A 22,349-nucleotide genomic window follows, 5' to 3' on the forward strand; every position below is an offset into this window, starting at 1 on the left:
AAATTTGCCAAAAACATAAGAAGAAATAATCAAATGCATTTTGAATCAAAGGAATGCAAATTAACAGATAAAATTCCTAACAGTTAGTAAGTAAATATTAAAAATAATGATAATATCTAATTTTATTAGGAGTGTATTGAAATGTGCTTTTAACATAGGCACAGACTCTTTAACACAGAAAATCTACTTTTAGGAATATATTATAGGGAAATCATCAGATTCAAACAACTATGAATGCAGATGTATCATACACATTTGTAAAATATCTTGAAAAAATAGATATAATAATAATTTTCCCACTAATTAGGATTCGGTTTTAAAAATGATACAACTAGAAAATAGAATATATTAAACAACTAAAAGTAAAAACAAATATTATTTATTGACAGTGAAATATATTCAAGAGGTATATTGCTAAGAAGAGAAATGAAGTATACAACTTGCATTAAGGATAATCTAATTTTAATCATTTATTCATGCATATGTCTGTATATAGAGGTATGCAGAAAAAAATCTGGAAGAACTGACTCACAAAGTTACAAATGTTCCGTGGGTGGCATAATTATGGATGACTTTTCTCCTTTTTATTGCTTTGTTTTATAATTTTTATAATGTAAACGTGTTACTCATGTAAGCATTAATTTTAAAATGGTTTAAGATTATACCTAGTTGGATGGGGGTACTAAGAATTTATCCAATCTTTTCTTAAAAGTGGTTCAACCATGACAAAAAGATAGGTCAATAAGACTTTAAACATGTTAGAACCTTGCTACCTTTTTTGGGAGAATCATTGAACCAACATATGGAATTTCAGAATTAATATCATTACTCACCTTATGGACAGTGACCATCTATTTTTCCAGAAAAAGTAACAATATTTTACTTTTAAAGGATAAGTTTCATACGGGGGAAGATATAATTGACAAAGCATTTTGGGATGTGATTTCTATTTATTTGTCAGTTAACATAATACAAGCTGCTAAACAAAGATAAAAGAAAAAAAAATGAGTTACTCACTCTTGTTGTGTAAGCAGCTTCTGGGTCATCTTCTAGAACACGTGAAAGTCCAAAATCAGAAACCTTACACACCAAATTACTGTTGATCAAGATGTTCCGAGCAGCAAGGTCTCGGTGAACGTAGCCCATGTCTGAGAGATACTTCATGCCAGATGCTATCCCTCGAAGCATCCCTACCAGCTGGATAACCGTAAACTGGGCATCGTGTTTCTGAGAAGTATTTCAAATGTACAGTTAAGGTGTGTTTCTATTTCCTAAGATATGTCTTGATTAAAATTTCACATACTTAATTGTAGAGTATATACATTCTAGTTTTAAGTACACCAGCCAGGACTAAATAGATGCAAGAGTAAAACAAAATAGTATAGTAGCTACATTACTTTGTAGCAAGAAGTAGCCTAATATTCTTTTTTTTTTTTTTTTTTTTAATTGCGGTACGCGGGCCTCTCACTGCTGTGGCCTCTCCCGTCGCGGAGCACAGGCTCCGGATGCGCAGGGTCAGCGGCCATGGCTCACGGGCCCAGCCGCTCCGCGGCACGCGGGATCCTCCCGGACCGGGGCACAAACATCGGCAGGCGGACTCCCAACCACTGCGCCCCCAGGAAAGCCGGCCTAATATTCTTTAACTTCAGGTTCAAAACTAGAACTTTGCTGGTCGTTTGATGAGACAAACTCCTTCTCAGAAACTTTAAGGTCACGAACAAAAAAATAAAATGGATCCTGTGGCTATTTTAGGTTTGTATTTATTGGTTTGATTTGAATGCTTATTCTTTCTTCTTGTTTTCCTATATTTTATTAATTGCTTCAAATATGGTAGATTTTAAATCTTTAATTATCATAATAGATAATTAGTTCAAAATTAGTCAAAAATATTTACTGAATATTTGTTGTTCTACACAACCCTGAGTTACAGGTCATAAAACTGAAAGTAATAGGAGATAAATTCAAATAGTCCTGGATTTAGAAACGTTTCCAATCTACTCAGATTAAAATAGAAATATACAGTTTATATGATAGCTAGGTAGATGACAGATGCATGCATACATACATAGATATATAAAAAAATAAAATTTAATGTCTAGCAATATCTAAACAATAATTTTAGAGGAAAATTTATTATAATTTTAAAAGAATATTTATTATAATATTTTGAACTACCTGACTTGCAAAATGTTTAGTTTTGAAATGTTTGTGAAAATAATTGTTACTGAAACCTTTATTCAGCTCATGAATATTAAAATAAAGAATATAATTTCTTATTCATAGAAAAATTAGTATTTTCCTCCATGATTATGAATTATACTATATATCTTATCTATCTATCTATCTATCTATCTATCTATCTATCCCTATCTATATAATGCTGAAAGCACCTTGAGGATAGGGTCTGTGTTTGGTTTTTTTTATCCCTTGTTTATAGTGACTGGTGATTGACAGTGTCTTTTTTTTTGACAGTGTCTTGTACTCTGTAAATCTAATGAACTTCTTTGAATGTAACATTTGTTGATATTAGTAAAACATAAATTTTCTAAATGTAAACAACTGAAATTTATATGTAAATATATGTTATATATGTATATATGTATGTATATATTATGATATATAAGTAATGATATCTCTGGATTGAGAATACTTAGGCATTATAGCACATGCTTAGTTTATGAGTGGACAGTACTATGTGAGAGATAGAAGGTCTTCTATCTTACAGTAGATGGAGGTTGCTTTAAATAAAGAAATGAATATTTCTGTCTTATATCAATGTTATTTATGTCTTACTTTAGAATCTTTAAATTTTTGTTTTAACCAATGTGAATCTTGTCTGAATAAAAAGGCTGAAGAAAATTGCACAAATTTATTTTAAAAATATAAACCATTGACATTTGGATGTTACAAGATAAAAATGTAATTTTACAGTCTTCCTTTTGCTATTTAGTCCCAAAAAATTCAGTTTTCTTAAAACTTTATCGAATTGTTTAGCATAATATTAGAGGTTGTCTCTATCATTTTCAGCAATTTATTCCACATTTATATATGTGTGCAGATAGATAAAGATAAGGTGGAGATATGCGAATGTGTATACAATCTTCTACTTACACGTAAGAAACTGTCCAAGGAACCATTCTCCATGTATTCTGTGACAATCATAACTGGTTTACCTAGGTATAGGTAAATAATAAATGTATAATCATCAGTAGAGTTCAACAAATATCATGCAATGAACACATATAATACATTTTGATACACCTAATGCATTAAAAATATGAATTTTTCTCTGCCCTCCAAATTTTGCCAAATTACTATTAAAAAGAAAACTAGCTTTCAATAGAAAAAAAAAATCGAGAAAGATTGGTTTTCAGAAAAGGGCCTATAACTTATATGATATCTAAACTGGCGTTTTGGTATGGTTTTCCTTAAACACAAAATATGCCCTTTTCTTCACTCTAATTGCATTTTAGCTGAACTACAAAATCAGATATTGCTTTCTTCAAGCCCAAGATAGAGTCATGAATTCCACAATCATTTACACTCTCTACAGATATATGCAGAGCTATACGCTAGGTGTTTTCTCTTGTGCTGGTTAGTCAGAAGCAAGTAAATCAAAGTCCCTACCTTCATGGATCCTATATGTGAATTAGACAAAACAATTAAGACTAATAATTATAATCTGTATTCAATTAACACATTAAAAATTATAAAATCCATGCTATGCTTAAAAGAAAAATAAAATTAAAATTGCTCTTGATAGTAACTTGTAATAACCATTTTGGAAATATGGGCCTTAAACATCATTAAACATTTTAACAAGCATTTAAATGTATTTGTACAGTACTTAGTGTGTGCAAGGTGCTGGTTTAATTATTTTACATACACTAGCATTAATTATCATCATTTCTACTTTTTACATGAAAAAAACTGAAATATATAGAGGGTAATTAACATCACACAGCTAATAAGTATAAAGCCAGAAGTTGCAACCTGAATATATTATGCTGTTACTTTTGGAAATGTACACTGAGGGAAACATTTAAAATAGGAAAAAGCATTAGACACAAAGACACAAAGGTGCTAAGTATACTGATACATAGATCTACAAATAGAATAAATCTTCAACTATAGGTAATAACTGAGGCAATTGTTGGGTGTCAATTCTACACATCATTCCAAATTGAAAGAATGACTCTGAAGACTGTAGCACTTTCAGAAATTATTACAGTAAAATGTAACTCCAATTTCAAAGCCTACACATATTATCACAGCATAATTCACTTCCCTTATTGTTGCTATGATATTGTTTTAACTATAAATCTATCATTTTACAAAAAGAAAAAAAAAACCTCCCTTCTCTCCCAAGTCTAGAAGACTTGCATTAAGTCTTGACTAAGCATGAAAAACCTTGAGCACGTAATAGATTTTAAACAAACATCCATGTACATCTAACTGTAGAGCAAGCATGATTTTTTTCATGTGTTCCTTCTACATCGTGGTTTGTGTGCCATTCTGATGCCAGAAAATAGCTTTCTTTCCTTGTTTTTCCTTTCTCCTTGTTTTTCCTTTCCTTTCCTTAATTCATACTGGTTGTGAATTATGGCTTAGTACCGTGAAGATTATATTGATGTTTACTATGCTTAATATGTGAATATATACTAAGTTGTATGTCTTATTTATTTAGAGGTGAGGAAATTATTTAAATTCTGTAAAATTTCTTAGATTTTCATATATGTAAAAATAAATTGACACAGCAATTTATTGTCAACTGAGACACTGATTTAGTTATATATTTTGGGTAATATATCAAACATTATACATGCCTTGGTGTAACACTGGTGTAAAGCTTTTTAAACTTAATGTTAATAAAATTTTCCACACGTTCAAAAAATAATCTGATAATGTCTGAAAAGTCATTTTAGTCAAAACCTTGAGCCTCCAGACTTGCTTTTTCAAAATTTTAATTAAGCTTTGATTTAACAATATTCAGGAAAAAAGAGAAAATTCAACATTTCCTTGGAAACTTCTATTTCTCCTGAACTGGCAAATCAAATACCTAAGAACTGATCCCAGAGAACTAATCTGAAATGAAATGAATGAACAATCAAATGAATGAAATCCTGCACATGCATGTTTTCCATACATCACTATAAGTGTCTATATTTCTTCCTTAATATAATTCTTAGAAGAATAACATGCTCGCAAAACTCAATGCAGCCCTTGAATGTAGTTACAAATATATTGCTTCCCACAGTCAACTCTCAATTACAGTGGCCAGTTACCGTGTTTGTATACTACCCAGACTTTTGCTTATCACTCTTTTCCTTCTGGCTCTCAGCCTTATGACCATTTCATTTCTTGTTAGCATGTCTGGTAAAATGTTTGGCAAGGGAAATAAAAGTAGCTGAAAAATCAAACCAGTCAATTAAGCCAAAGCCCCATGACCATTCAGAAATCAGACCAGGCTGCATTTAGCTCTATAATTTAGGTATTTGTAAACACATCGGTTAAGATGGGCAAGTCTGAAAATGTGCTTTGCATTAAGTTCAAAGATTCAGCAAACCCAAATGTACAGACAAAAAGTAAACAGAATCAAATATTCTACCTTGGAAAGCAGGATCTTCACTTACTTTTCCTTGTGATTTTGATTATGATAAACAGAGTTAAAGGAAAAGCGCAATAGTGGTTAGAACTAGTTCTAATATGTATTAAATGTAGTTGGAAATTATTTATAAAATACCAGCTCATCTGCACATGATGCAATGTATTTCTATCAAAGTTTGCACATTCTTTCATGTGTATTTTGATTTAGAAATGACATTATCAGCTTCTTCAAGAACCTATATCATTCACTGCCCTCAGAGATCCTTAAATACATCTGAGTATATATATATTAAAATCAATGAAATTATTGTTGTTTGGCTGAAATGAAACTCCACCAAAAATCAGCATAACAAAATGTGCAGTGGAATTTTGCTTTTGTTCGTAAATTGATTTATGAGTATAGAAAAAATCATGATCTTTCATAATCAAAGGGTTAAAGGAAGCACATCAGTCTCTTACAATCGGTTCATTTCCCCAATGGCTCAGAGATATTTACTAATCATTTTGTTTGCTGACAGAACAAATGTGATTCAAAATGTCTAAGAATTCCAAGTTCAACACTATCTATTTCACCGCCTTCTTAATCACATAGTCTATTTAAAAAAAAAAAAAAACAGCAGGATAATGTGATAAATATATAGCTATATATAGAAATTTTATTGCAATTATCAAATAAATGTTGGTCTTAGATTAAAATAGTTTCATTCAAACATAAAATGTATGTATCAATGATTTAAATGTTATAAACTATTGAAATGTAATTCATTTCCAAAGGAAATGCTATTAATTCCTACTAACAGTAATTGTGCCTGACATAGTAAGTCTGTCTGTTTTTAAGACTTATACACACTCCAACATGAGTGAGATTTATAAAATCAAAATCTTTGACCTTAGCAGCCAGTACTCATCATTAGTATCATGTAATCAAATCAGGGTGGAAGCAAAAAAGTATAAACAGGAGAAGCAAAATTGAAGAAAATAGACAAAATATGCCTTACTATTCTCAGGAAAGAAGATTTGAATCACTTTTGATTAGAAACTAGAAAATGTTTTGGTTATAGATTCCCATGTACTGTAACTAACTGACTGATAGAAATATTGTAATGAACTGAATTAGAGTATTTTTCTGTAGGTTTCACATTAAATCATATAAACATACAGGACAACCTTTTCCAAATTCCATTTTAATCAGGACACAATTCATGTTAAGAATGATCCCTATTACATCCACTGGTCTATGAGTTAACCAGGGCAGGGACCAACTCTAGTTTGTCTGTAGTTCTAAATCCAGCTCCTAACAGAGTGCCAGTTAGAATAGATCATACCATGTCTATTATTTCAGGCTAGCTAAGGATAGTCTCTCTCTTCAAAATCAGGCTAACAAGTACTTTCTCCAACTCTTCCTTAATCAGCCATACTCTATTAATCTTAACACATTGAAAATTTTACATTAAGCTGACTTTAAAATTGTAAAATGTCTTTATGCTTAATTTGAAATGAAATTAATACTTTTAAGGAAAGGACAGGAACAATATTTCTACTCTCCCTTGTATTGTCTATTAAAAAATATGACATGGACTTGAGACAAGTGTTGAAGAAAAACTTTAGAGAGAGGCAAACAAGAAATAGAAATAATTTGGCATTGTCACTAAAGAATGACAACTTATTCCAGTAATATCTCCTTATCATATGTGCTGACAATGCAAACAAATGATTAAGCTTTTGGTGTGCAGTGGACACTCACACCAATACAGAAGTGTTTTCAGTGTTAGAAATCCTCTTAGTGGTCTGCCCATGCTTTCCTCAACAGTACAAGGCTACAGTTAAGTTGCATTATTATTATTTTTTAATTTGTAGAAAATAATCCATCCCTAAATAACAACAAAAAGCACATCAGTCTCATCCTATATAATTCCTTCTATTGCACTAGGTGAAAAGTGACCAATGGAAAGTCTTCTTGGATGGAGTCTGAACATCTTTTGACTAATGGTGTGATGGCAGAAATATCAAACATTTGCTAAAAACAAGTTCCATCTTTTTTGAACTTCAACTAAAATTGATAACACATGTTAGTACCAAGTTCTGAGCAGGACTGTGCCCCCAGCTTTCTGCTACTTTGAAGATCAGAGACTCTCTCACCTTCTCTTGTTTAAGACCATCAAGCTCAAAACCACACCATTAAAATTGTTTATGGCTTAATTCAAATAAATGAAAATATAATTATTGAATAAAGGGCTTTCTCTAACTTGAAAATGATACATTATAATAGACTTAGTGTTTCAAAGCACATAATTAACAGCAATAATAAAAAATTATCTTTAAGCCCAAAAGGAATTGTTTTCAAGAATTTTCTTCTACACTCCCAGATTAACTGGTAAAATCTTCTCAAATTCAACCAGAAGTGGTCATTTAGATTGCATAGTTCTATTTCACCTAAGAACATATTCTTATGGAATCTTATTTGATCTTACAAGGACCTGGAAGTAATAAAGTAGAACTGCTAATTCCATGTTACAAGTTACAAGTCTCTGGGAGTGGTTTGATTTGTCAGATGTCTCACAAACCAGTAGAGCTGAATCAGAATTTGAACTCTGACCCTCTGATTCTTAATCCAGATACCAATATGATTTCTTTTCTTCTTTAAATACAATTTGTTCATTAAATTATAAGCTCTGTATCTCTAGGTGTGCGTGTGTGTGTTTCTGAACTTTGCAGGTAGATTGTTTTAGCAGTCATATACTCTCAGGAAACAAATAAAATGATAGGAGTGGATTAAATTATTTATTTGGTGACAAAATTGCCTTGTTTATACATTAAATACAACTTATTAACTTTATTCTAAGGCATTTCTATTTCCTCTAGCTGTAACAGGATGCCAGACTTAGAGCTTTTAAATATGCCACTAAAAGAGTTCAAAATCTAATTCTAGGTCTGCTACTCTATTATGCTTGCACTATATGAGATGACTGGGATTTATATAGTCAGATTTGGCAGTCTCTTACATGCTTATTTGACCAAGGAGATATATGAAATTTAGAACTTTCACTCTAAGAATAAGGCAGCTGTAATTCACATTAGAATGTTACAGACTCCTACTTGAATAAGACATTTAATGTATAATACCTGTGATTTTTAAAGGTCCTTTTTTTTCTTAATGCATTTTTTTCCTGTATTTTGGTCTCAGGGTTGTTTTATGGATTTCTTTGCCAGGCGACCATAATTCATATTTGATTATTCCATTTATATCTAAAGAAGATCTTCTTTATATATATATATAAGATATATATATATATCTTTATATCTAAAGAAGATCTTCCACAATAATTATGGTTTAATTTTGCTTATCATTCAGTAAATGAACTTATAGGAAACAGGTAGCAAAACCAAACAGTATAATAATAACTCATAACACTGGGAACAAAAAAAATTGAGAATTTTGAAAATTGACAGTTAAAAGAAGAATGGATACATAAGTACAAGTGAGTTTCCTCTCCCAATGGGCTCAAGATCTGAAGGACAACCACTTGGTGAGAATGATATGGAGGAAAATAAAAGGTTAAATGACTATTAAAAACCCAGTGAGACATGATTCTATAATTCTAAGGATATTAAGTAGGATACTCTATAGATATGGTCTTGCCCTGAAGGAACAAATATTTCATACTTTTTCCCAATCCTTAGTATTTTTATTATTAAAATTTTTATTATTAAATATTAATAGTATTTTTATTATTCATTTTTAAAAATTAAAAAGACATTTTTCATCAAAACTTATTTTAGTGTTACAACTAATGTAGCCTCATTTTTAGGAGTACAGAGGGAAAAATATGCTCCTAACAAGACTTAATATGGGCTTATAGTTTATGGTTAAGTTCTCCTACATTGTTAAATTCTTAACCACACTTATTATATTAAAAAACTCTAAAGGAAATCAAAGTATATTTCAATTATACCATGCTCTTGTGAGTAAGAAATTGCCTTTTTACTCATACAAAAATGATAATAGGTATTAGTGCCATTTGGAAAGTGCTCCACGTAATGTTAAAGAAAAATATCATTGTGAAAAATATAATGTGCAATGTCTGTTGGTAACCACAGAATATGTAAATATGGTGCCAATGAATTATCCCCTAAAGGATGCCAAATTCCCTGCCATATGCTGTCTTTCACTCTAAGAAGTCTGCTACTGCCAATTTAGCTTATTCTTCATCTTGTGCCCCAAAATCTTGAGAAAAACAACATCCCAGAGCATTCTCAAGAGGTTTTCATTGGGACTGGAGCCAAAAATCACATATCTGTCTCATGGGATCCCTTTTGAGCCTGGATGGAGAAATCATCATGGAAATAAGTTCAGATCTCTGTCGCAGGCTGTAAGCCAGAGCTTCCCCAGAGTAGTCAAGAATCCATCTGGGACTCTAGATGAGAATTATTTGAAATCCACAGAGAATGGAGAAAAGGGTTTGGGTCTAATGTGATTCCAATCTTTACAGCTCAGAAGCACTCCCAAAACTCTCATAATTTCCCTAAAGCCAGGGGGGTAAATATTTGGAAGCTTAAATGAAACTAGTGAACAGTAAAAGAAAAGGTAGCTAGCCAGGAGTTCCCAGCAATTTCTGTCAAAATTGAGTCATTGTTTTTTCCTTGCTACTCTACATGACAGAAAGTTCTACACGATTCACTTAACTGTAGTTTAATCAGCATATATTACTATAGTCCAATATTTAGATCCTAAATTTTTAAAGCTTTTTAAGGTCTACAATAGCACTGTCAAAATAATACTAGTTAAATGTCTTTGGTCTCTTGTCAAAGAAATACATGTTAACCCTAAAACACTGAGGTTTTGTTTTTGTTTTTTGATTTTTTTTTCCGTTTTGTTTTGCTTTGTTTTTGGTTAAGACTAACAGGTACTCATGAAAAAAAGACCAAAATTCTTAAATTATTGACTTTGGGTTTACACAACCTCTGCTCAACATACACAAAATCAGTCTTATGACTTCACTTACTTTTAGTAACAACTCCCTCCAGTCTAATGATATTGGGATGGTCAAACTGTCCCATAATGCTTGCTTCTCCTAAGAAGTCTCTCCTCTGCTTTTCTGTGTAGCCCACTTTCAGGGTCTTGATGGCCACTGAAATCTCTTTTTTTGAAGGAAGTTTTAAGCGACCACTGCACACCTCTCCAAATTCACCTGTTAGAATGCAGAAGAACAAAACAAGAAAAGATAAGAAATTATATTATAAAAAAATCATCAGTAGGGAGCAACTGTTTTCTCTCAATAATTCCAATTCAATAATTGACCTGCAAGATGTACACTTGTAGGCCTCCAAATTATTTTGGAAGATGGTAATAAGAAACCCCAGGACATACACACCCTGGTGGAAAATGGACCTTGTGATAAGCCTCATGTATTTTGAAGTACTACACTATGAATAATGACATATGAAAGAATAAGAGGGAAGTCAAAAGTTATATCTATTAGATTTTTTCATTCCTTGTTCTCATAGCTACCATTTCCTCAGGATAATCAACCAGCATCAGTGCCAATATAACGGGTTAAACACTGGATTAAATTTCAGATGTTTATCAGTATTCTGTTTTTACCAGGGCCAATTTAGCTGTAAATTCCAGCTCTCTGAAAATGGGAATAAAAGAATAAGCTATCAAGTCATTTTATGGAGTAGGGTGTGTTGTATTATTCACATACTAGTTGTAAAGTTCTCTGGGGCTCTGGAAAGAGAAAAATAATCTAACAGTATTGAATAGTATCTAAAGAATTACTGTAGAAATATTTTCTTAGATCCAATGTCTTCAATAAAAAAGTTGTCTTAAATGCACAGTCAGAATTTGTTTAATATGGAGAGTTGCTGACTTTTATATAGTCTAATTTAATTGATATAAAATTGCCTAGAACTAGTTTGGTCACTACCTTCACATACATTGTTATTGAGAAGATTCACCCATAACGCTTTCATTTGATTTTGAGCTCCTTGAGAGCAGAGACCCTTTACATTCATTTCTCTGTCTCTAATGCTGCCACAGTGATTGCCATAAAGTAGTGCCACATATTGATTTTTCCTCATTCAAGAAAGAAATCCTAATATTGTGTGGATTATTAGATGGGTTTTGTACAACATTTTAAAAAATAGTTTTTAACAGCAAATGAAAGTTTTTCTGAAAAGAAAAATTACATGATCAATTTTTAGGCTCTCTATGGAATGGAAAAACATTTTTGGTCCAACCTTTTCACTGTGAGTTTTTGTGCAGGGCCCATGCCCCATGGGTCAGCCAGAAAGAAGGTGTCAAGTAGTGAGATACTTCTCTATTTTTCATCCAAGTAAGTCCTTCAACCCACAAAAGCAGCAGGTTGTCCTAATGATTTACCAGCTGCATCCCTACAAATGACTTGCTTCTCTCCAGAAAGTTCTAAACTCCCTTAGACTTGACCCTCCCTTGCTCAGGAATCCAGTCTTGCCACTGTTTTCAAAACAATGACTTGTACTGTAACTTGTCAAAGTCGCTTAATGTCCAAAAGCAGGTATTCATACATTTATTTAATAAATATTCATCAATTGGCAACAGTATTACAGATACTATGAAAAACACGGAGATATAATGGTAATAAAGGCAGATCTAATTTCTTCCCCTCAAGGAAGTACAGAGATGATAGTAATATCTGCAGCTAGAGTGTTTTTTAGGATTATGGGGAGAATTAGGGGCAGAACTTGAGAACACTCAATGATCTTTTTTTAAATCAAAGGAAGAATATGCCATTATAGATGTGTGAGCATTAGGAGAAGTTATGATGCAAAGTAAATCATTGTTAAAAATTTGTAAACAAGACTAAGAGTTTCTTTCTTTATGCAGGGCTATCAGAACATTGCCCAAAACCCCAGTTCACTTTGTGTAAACATTAAGTTTGGGCAAACACAAGGAGGCATCCATCATGAATTTTCATATTCTGAAAAAAAGTTCTGCCATTATCATGGATCAATAGGGTGTAATGGATTGTGTTTTAAATTTGGAAGTCATGGCCATTTATTCTAAGTGGCAAGTCACTTGTTAGTTTACAGGACAGACAGTACAGAACTGTGAGATAGAGCATGGATCTGGAGCCGATTGTCTAGGGTCTAATTCAGCCTCTGTCACTTATTTTGAGTGACTGTTTTAACCTCTCTGTGCCTTTGTCTCCTTATCTATAACATAGGGACACCAATTTTGTCTATTTCATAAAATTTTTGTGCAGTTAGAGGAATTAATGTACATAGAATGCCCTTAGAATGGACTTAGAAGAGAGCCAGACACATAGTAAGTGCCATCTAAGTGTTAGTCATTCTTTCTTCTCTGAGTTCAAACCTACTTTAAGAAGGATAAATATCGGGCTTCCCTAGTGGCGCAGTGGTTGAGAGTCCATCTGCCGATGCAGGGGACATGGGTTCGTGCCCCGGTCCGGGAGAATCCCACATGCCGCGGAGCGGCTGGGCCCATGAGCCATGGCCGCTGAGCCTGCGCGTCCGGAGCCTGTGCTCCACAACGAAAGAGGCCACAACAGTGAGAGGCCCACGTACCGCAAAAAAAAAAAAAAAAAAAACAAAGGATAAATATCTATCTACTTCTAAACAGTTAGATCAAGGAGAAGAATAAATACTAAAGTTCTTTTTAAAATATCAAATTCTGTATTAATGTAAAAAGAGATGGCTGTGATGATCACGGTGATAACAAGCTTAATGTCATATTGGACAAGTATTTGTAAAGGAAAGAATGTTGTGAAAGTACCTCACTAGGGAGATCAAGGGGAAGAGTTTGAATTTCAAGTGGCCCAATTAGTGTTTCTTCCTTTGTTCTCAGTGGGAGAGCTGGACGTATGGACATGTTATCTACCTTCAAAATTCAGAAAATGGTGCTTCAGTAATGCTAGTATTTAAAAAAATCATAAAATTTAGAAATGTGATTATTTTATCTGATAAATACTAGAAATTGTCACAAATACATTATACTAGACATAGAAATGTTACATATTAATTCAATTCTCTTTAAAATAACTGTTCTTAAAAGAACAGTGTTGGAAAAATTAACAAAAACTGGACAAACACAATGCCTGATTTTTCCATCTAGCCAATTTTACATGGTTCAATTAACTTAGCACCTGTGAGAAACAAACTTTAGATCCTGTCATTTCTAAATAAAAGCACAGCTACAAGAAGTTCATTTGAGAAGATACTACTTGATTTTTTAAATAATTAAGTGCATCAGTGTTTATTTGCCCTTTGAAATAAAATATGCTTTATGAGAATGGGTACACTGTATTTTGATTTAAGGTACACAATGCACAATTGCTCAAAATAAAATTTCTTATGCTAATTTCATTTAAAACAGGAAATAATGCACTTGTGTTTAAGTGGAATGACCCTCTGCACTAGTCAAAGCCCATTCTCCTTCCACTGTTTTAATAAGAGAAGAATAATAAAAAGACACACTGAACAATGCTGTTGTGTCAGCTAAGCACTATACATGAATTACCTCAATTCATCTTCAAAAAAATCTTAGAAGGCACTATTGTGATCATTAGTGTCTAGCATAAACTTTGAAGTTGAAAAGTACAAGCTTCAGATTTTGGCTTCCTAATTAATATCTTCCTAATTAATATCTATCTATTAATATCTTCCTAATTAATATTAGATATTAAAGTATGTCTATATGAAAACAAGCTTCAATTGTGACCATGGACCATTCACATTTTCAGCTTTTGTTTCCTCATCTGGTGAAATGGAGATAATAATACCTATTTAAAAGTCTAATAAAATTAAAATCATGTGAATGTCTAGCACAGAATAGGAATTAAATATTTTCTACCTTCAGGAAACCTTGAAATAATGGCTGGATTGAGGAATAAAATTAGGAATTTTGGTCATTATGAATTCCTCACTAACAAAATTACACTACCTTGAGAAAGTTAATTCATGCCTCAATTTTAATTTTGTAATTTGCAATATGGTTATAATTCTTCTGGTTTTTCAATGTATAAATGAGAGTTTCTGTTATATCTATTTCTTTGTATAAAATTTTTGACAGAAAACTAAAGAGTTAGTCCACAAATAGTCTTCCTGTATATTTAACTGACTGTGAAAGTTCTGTCATTTAATAAAAGATTCAGCCTTTTAACAATAGAAGATAGGTGTTTAGGAAGGGTGGGAGGGAGGGAGATGCAAGAGGGAAGAGATATGGGAACATATGTATATGTATAACTGATTCACTTTGTTATAAAGCAGAAACTAACACACCATTGTAAAGCAATTATACCCCAATAAAGATGTTAAAAAAAAAAGAAGATAGGTGCTAATCAATTTAGCATGATTACTAATTTTTTGTGGACAACATTATTTTTTTTTAATTTTAAAAGGTATAGGAAGTGGGTAAGAGTATAAATGAAAGAAGGTGGGCATGAGTGGACTGTGATTGAAGTTGCTGTAGAAATGGTTACATGCAGGTTCATTATACTATTTTACAATTTCATCTATTTTTGTAGACATTTAAAATTTTACAAAACAAAATGTTAAAAAATGATAGCCTTCAAAACCTTGATTTCATATTCTATCTTGGTAATGACAAATCATTTAAAGGCTAATCAAGACAGACTAGAATTGTGAGTGCATTTTATAAAGAAATCTTCCAGGTGAAGCATAACCAACCTTGAAGATATACATATTTGCAAACAAAATAGGCACAGTTTTATCGCCCTTAATGTGGCAAATGAGACTATTGGCTGCAAAACTCTGAAAATGCGGCATATGTCTAATTTTTTACAAATATGTTTGAAGAAAGAAAGGAAAAAGAGGATCTGTTTTAATCTTTAATGAGCATCAAGGATTATTAAGTGATTCAGTACAAATAGTCTTTCCCTTTATCTCATTGATCAGAAACCATTTTTAATGAGTATGCTTTGTCTCACACTACTATGTTCTAGATACCTGGCTGTGTCAATAACATCTGTATATATAAGCTTTTATTAATGCAGAAGGCCCCAAATTTCAAGGTCACAATATGTCTGACCTTCTGGACATTGGTTGACCTTCTCTCATCACATTCTCCAGTTGAGTGTGCAAAGTCTTTTGCTGCATATGCTACGGCAACTTCCATGCTGGAGAACAGTGCACTCTTGTGGGACAGCATTAAAACCAGCATGACAAAGCCCCTCTGCACCATGGAGTAGTTGACAAAGCAAAACTATACAAATGAAAGAGTAATCAATATATATCTGGATTAATTTAGGCCGAATTAACATAGATGTACAGTGAATGTGTGTATTCTTAAGTCTTAGATTGTGAAAAAGGAAGTACTTATTCTAGTTTCCTTTTATGAATTGCTAGTTTCATATTTTCATATTATCTGCACATGTGAATTTTAGGAGGATATAACATTAAGAAAATTAGAAGAGAAGATTTATGAAACTATCATTTTATTTAGATAATATATGAATTACTCAGATTATCCTGCTTGAATAGTAAATACTACTTGAGTTATAAATAATTCTTTAGTACGTAGAAAAAGAAACAGAAAATTATATGCACATTTGTGTAAAAAGGCATCAGTCATGTATAGAGTACTTGCAGAAAATGTGATCTGATATGATATGCATAATTCAAAAAGTTAATTTTTCATACTTTCACTCTATTTCCCACATAGACATAACTAGTTCGTGTTTGTTTTTAGAGCAATATTGAAGAATGAGATGACTGTGTACAATTATTGTACAATATTGTTTATTTTTACTTTTGAGTAGTAGTTTTATTAAAATGCACACTGCATATTCTGTGAATGCCATATGTTTATGTGTAATTTTATAAAATACTGTTATTTTATAAATATAATTTTTTGGAAATACTCAACTGCTATTAATAATATCTATAATATTTTAGAAATACGCAACTGTGACACCTATTAACACTCCATAGGTGTTTGTTAATGAATTTGTGATTGAGCAAATTAATAATTAGAACAAAAGTATGTCTATATGAAAACAAGCTTCAACACAAATACTTTAAAACTATATACCCTTACAAGCAAGTATTAAAATGGAGCACTTCACATTATTTAAACTATCCTCTCAATATAGTTGTGATGGAATTTGTATAAAATATGTCATTTTTTATTTTATTTTGTGTTGTCTTTGTTTTTTAATTCCAAAGAAGATTCTAGAATTACTTTTTCTCTACAAATCAAAATTTTCACTTAGTGGGCTCATTTAAAGTAAGACACACTTTTATCCTGTTATCTCCATTTAGCCAGATAGACTTGACACATGATCAGCATAGCCATGGAGAGATTGAGCTGCGGCGGCTCCCCGCTCTGAAATTCAATAAATAGAAAGCTGGCCGTGGTCTCTGAGGCTGTAGGTCTGGCACCTTTGAAATCATTACATTCCATTAAATACTCCTTCATTTATTTACTGCCTGCCTTTCATCATGAAATCAGAAAATGTCCTTTTTCATAGCAATATATTTTGGCCTGAGAACCTGAGCAGTCAATCCCAGGCAGCATTCTTATGCATAGCTGTAGACTTGTAATTAACATACTAGGTTGACAGTGCGATTACTGCGGTGGTTACCTGCTCCAACAACTTTGTCAATGGATATGTTGGTGGCATCCAATTCCTTAGCAAACTCATGAACTGCTTGGGTAGGGTCTTCGTAAGTGTGCGGGTCAACGTAAGTCCTGAGACCTGGAAGTTTTACTGTTTAAGGAAAGGAAGAAAGGCATTTAGGAAGAAAGGCATTTATAAAACCTTTACCGTGTGAATTTATGATAACATTATTGGTTTTTAAAAAAATCCCCATGACATTAAACCGTAATGAAACAGAAAGAGGTACCATAATGAACTTTCTCTATAAAAACACTAGAAGGAAAATGGACATTCAAGGAGGGGGTTCTTGAGGAGAGAAAAATGGTTCAGAATTGAATAGGTCTAGTAATTACTACCAGTAGCAGCAGTGGGTGAATGCCATCACACTATCACACGTTTGTGACTCTGTAAACAGTGCGGTAACCAAATATCTATTATAGTGCCGCATGTGACAATAAAGGAAAGCTTGTGACATACTTTCATAAGGCGGAATAGCTGATGTAATTAGAGGATATAAAAGGGCATGTCTTTCATCTGACACTATTCTGCTTTTATTAACAGTCACAATCAAAATTCCCCACTGCATTTATAGATTTACGTTAAGCTGTGAGTTTACGTATACATAATATGGGTATTATATGTATATACTAATACAGTTTAAATTAACTGAAATCTTATTATGCAGCTTTTCAACATGGTTAAAAGCAATATAAGTGCTCTCTATAAGTTTAATAATTGTGGTAAGGAGTTAAATTCCAAACATAAATCATATTTATAGCTTATTAAATATAAACTTTCTTCATAGTATATTTATTTATTGAATTTTTTTTGAAGGTGAAAAATTTTCATGATGTTCTGCAATTAAAATAGCACAGACAAAAGATACAGGAGAATCATTTTGGATTTGATATAATATTAATAAAATTCCTATCATTTGGAAATATAATTCATATTTGAAACAATTTGGAATGTTCAAGAAACTAACTTTCTCTGAAAGAAAACTAAATTTTTAAAAAGGAAACCTAAAATCTATTAAAGTACATAAACATGCTCTAACATTAAAGGACACTGTAATTTAACTGCCACAGTATATATACTAATAATATTGATTTTGATTTTAATTTTCATAATGGTGAATAATATTAGTAAAATTATTTTAGCAAGGGACATGGATTCTTTCTTTTTTTTCTATCACTTTTTCCCAGCTTTATTGAAATATAATTGACATAACATTGTGTAGGTTTAAACTGTACAATGTGATCTTTTGATACACATATATATTGTGAAATATTTACCACAATAATATTAAAACATTCCTCATCTCACATTATTACCTTTTTTGTTGTTGTTGTTAGCATGAGAATGTTAAAACTCTACTCTCATAGCAACTTCCTAGTGTACAATACAATAATGTTAACTAGAGTCACCATGCAGCACCTTCGATCCCCAGAAGTTTTTCATCTTCTAACTGAAAGCTTGTACTGTTTGACCAACATCTCCCCATATTCCCCATCCCTCAGCCCCTGGCAACCACCATACTATTTTCTGTTTCTATGAGTTTGATATTTTTATATTCCACATGTGAATTCATAAAGTATTTGTCTTTCTCTCTCTGGCTTATTTCATTTAGCAAAATACCTTCAAGGTCCATCCATGTTGTCACAAATGGTAGGATTTCCTTCTTTTATATGGATAAATAATATTCCATTCTATAAATATACCTCATTTTCTTTATCCATTCATCTGTCAGTAGACACTTAGGTTATTTCCATGTCTTGACTGTTGTGAAAAATGCTATAGTAAACATGGAGGTGCAGATATACCTTTGAGATAGTGATTTCATTTCCTTTCAATATATACCCATCAGTAGGATTGCTGAACCATATTGTAGTTGTATTTTTAATTTTTTGAGAACCCTCTGTACTTTTCCAATATTGGTGATACCAATTTACATTCCCACCAACAGTGCACCAGATCTCCTTTTCTACACATCCTTGTCAGCATTTGTTATCTTTTGTCTTTTTGAGAATAGTCATGCTAACAGATGTGAGACAGTATCTCATTGTGATTTTGATTTGCATATCCCTGATGGTTAGTGGTATAGAGCTCCTTTTTATGTACTTGTTAGCCATTTGTATGTGTTCTTTGGAAAGAATGTCTATTCATGTCTTTTGCCCATTTTCTAATTGGATTGCTTGGGTTTTTGCTGTTGAGTTCCTTATGTATTTTGGGTATTAACCTCTTATCAGATATATGGTTTGCAAATATTTTTACCATTCTATAGATTCCCTTTTCTTTTCCTTAATTGTTTCTTCTGCTGTGCAGAAGATTTTTAGTTTAATGTAGTAATGCTTGTTGATTTTGCATTTGTTGCTGGTGTTTTGGGGTTCATATCCAAAAATATCATTGCTAAGACCTATGTCAATGAGCTTTTTCTCTATTTTTGTTCTAAAATTTTATAAGTTCAGTTCTTATGTTGAAGTCCTTAATTCATTTTGAGTTACATTTTGTGAGTGATGTAAGATGATGGTGCGTTTCATTCTTTTTTTTTTTTTTTTTTTTTTTTTTTTACGGTGTGCAGGCCTCTCACTGTTGCGGCCTCTCCCGTTGCGGAGCACAGGCTCCAGACGCTCAGGCTCAGCGGCCATGGCGCACGGGCCAAGCTGCTCCGCGGCATGTGGGATCTTCCCGGACCGGGGCACGAACCCTTGTCCCCTGCATCGGCAGGTGGACTCTCAACCACTGCACCACCAGGGAAGCCCTAGTTTCATTCTTTTGCAAATGAATATCCAGTTCTCCCAACATCATTTAGTGAAGAAGCTATCATTTCCCTATTTAGTATTCTTGGCTCCCTAGTTGGCCATATGCATGAGTTTAGTTCTGGGCTCTCAATCCTGCTCCATTGGTCTATGTGTCTGTTTTATGCCAGTACCATACTGTGTTTATTACTATAACTTTGTGATATAATTTGAAATCTGGAAGTGTGATGCCTCCAGCTTTCTAAGATTGCTTTGGCTATTTGAGGTCTTTGTAATTCCATATGAAATTTGGGTTAGTTCCTTCTACTTCTCTGAAAAATGTCATTGGAATTTTGGTACAGATTACACTGGATCTATAGATGGTTTAGGTACTGGGGTCATTTTGACAATATTAACTCTTTAGATCCATGAGCATGGGCTATCTTGCAGTTAATTTGTGTCATCTTCAATTTCTTTTTTTTTTTTAACATCTTTATTGAAGTATAATTGCTTTACAAGGTTGTGTTAGTTTTTGTTAATAACAAAGTGAATCAGCTATACATATACATATATCACCATATCTCCTCCCTCTTGTGTCTCTCTCCCACCCTCCTTATCCCACCCCTCTAGGTGGTCACAAAACACTGAGCTGATCTCCCTGTGCTATCCAGCTGCTTCCCACTAGCTATCTATTTTACATTTCGTAGTGTATATATGTCCATGCAACTCTCTCACTTTGTCCCAGCTTACCCTTCCCACTCCCCGTGTCCTCAAGTCCATTCTCTATGTCTGTGTCTTTATTCCTGTCCAGCCCCTAGGTTCTTAAGAACCACTTTTTTTTTTTAGATAACATATATATGTGTTAGCTTACAGTATTTGCTTTTCTCTTTCTGACTTACTTCACTCTGTATGACAGTCTCTAGGTCCATCCACCTCACTACAAATAACTCAATTTCATTTCTTTATATGGCTGAGTAATATTCCATTGTATATATGTGCCACATCTTCTTTATCCATTCATCTGTTGATGGACACGTAGGTTGCTTCCATGTCCTGGCTATTGTAAATAGAGCTGCAGTGAACATTGTGGTACATGACTCTTTTTCAATTATGGTTTTCTCAGGGTATATGCCCAAGAGTGGGATTGCTGGGTCGTATGGTAGTTTTATTTTTAGATTTTTAAGGAATCTCCATTCTATTCTCCATAGTGGCTGTATCAATTTACGTTCCCACCAACAGTGCAAGGGGGTTCCCTTTTCTCCACAACCTCTCCAGCATTTATTGTTTGTAGATTTTTTGATGATGGCTATTCTGACTGGTGTGAGGTGATACCTCGTTGTAGTTTTGACTTGTATTTCTCTAATGATTAGTGATGTTGAGCATCCTTTCATTTTTGTTGGCAATCTGTATATCTTCTTTGGAGAAATGTCTGTTTAGTGTCTTCTGCCTATTTTTGGAATGGGTTGTTTGTTTTCTTGATACTGAGCTGCATGAGCTGCTTGTAAATTTTGGAGATTAAGCCTTTGTCAGTTGCTTCATTTGCAAATATTTTCTCCCATTCTAAGGGCTGTCTTTTCGTCTTGTTTACGGTTTCCTTTGCTGTGCAAAAGATTTTAAGTTTCATTAGGCCCCATTTGTTTACTTTTGTTTTTATTTCCATTTCTCTAGGAGGTGGGTAAAAAAGGATCTTGCTGTGATTTATGCCATAGAGTGTTCTACCTATGTTTTCCTCTAAGAGTTTTATAGTGTCTGGCCTTCCATTTAGGTTTTTAATCATTTTGAGTTTATTTTTGTGTATGGTGTTAGGGAGTGTCCTAATTTCATTCTTTTACATGTAGCTGTCCAGTTTTCCCAGCACCACTTCTTGAAGAGCTTATCTTTTCTCCATTGTATAGTCTTGCTCCCTTAATCAAAAATAAGGTGACCATATGTGTGTGGGTTTATCTCTGGGCTTTCTATCCTGTTCCATTGATCTACATTTCTGTTTTTGTGCCAGTACCATACTGTCTTGATTACTGTAACTTTGTAGTATAGTCTGAAGTCAGGGAGCCTGATTCCTACAGCTCCATTTTTCTTTCTCAAGATTGCTTTGGCTATTCGGGGTCTTTTTTGTTTCCATACAAATCGTGAAATTTTTTGTTCTATTTCAGTGAAAAATGCCATTGGCAGTTTGATAGGTATTGCACTGAATCTGTAGATTGCTTTCAGTAGTAGAGTCATTTTCACAATGTTGATTCCTCTGATCCAAGAACATGGTATATCTCTCCATCTGTTTGTAACATCTTTAATTTCTTTCATCAGCATCTTATAGTTTTCTGCATACAGGTCTTTTGTCTCCTTAGGTAGGTTTATTCCTAGGTATTTTATCCTTTTTGTTGCAATGGCA

General features: G+C 32.9%; 1 protein-coding gene across 1 annotated transcript in view; it reads right to left on the reverse strand.

Annotated features, from left to right (window-relative positions):
- The window catches only part of EPHA3 (EPH receptor A3), a 366,552-nt gene that overhangs the window by 40,709 nt on the left and 303,494 nt on the right, over positions 1–22,349 (reverse strand). The window contains exons 10-13 of the mRNA XM_067739177.1: positions 17,211–17,336; positions 10,611–10,796; positions 3,112–3,173; positions 1,018–1,227 (exon numbers count right to left, since the gene is read on the reverse strand). Of these exons, the coding sequence (XP_067595278.1) occupies positions 1,018–1,227; positions 3,112–3,173; positions 10,611–10,796; positions 17,211–17,336 (584 nt within the window). The remainder of the gene's footprint in view (positions 1–1,017; positions 1,228–3,111; positions 3,174–10,610; positions 10,797–17,210; positions 17,337–22,349) is intronic.

Source organism: Pseudorca crassidens, chromosome 5, assembly GCF_039906515.1.
Source record: "Pseudorca crassidens isolate mPseCra1 chromosome 5, mPseCra1.hap1, whole genome shotgun sequence".
NCBI lineage: Eukaryota > Metazoa > Chordata > Mammalia > Artiodactyla > Delphinidae > Pseudorca > Pseudorca crassidens.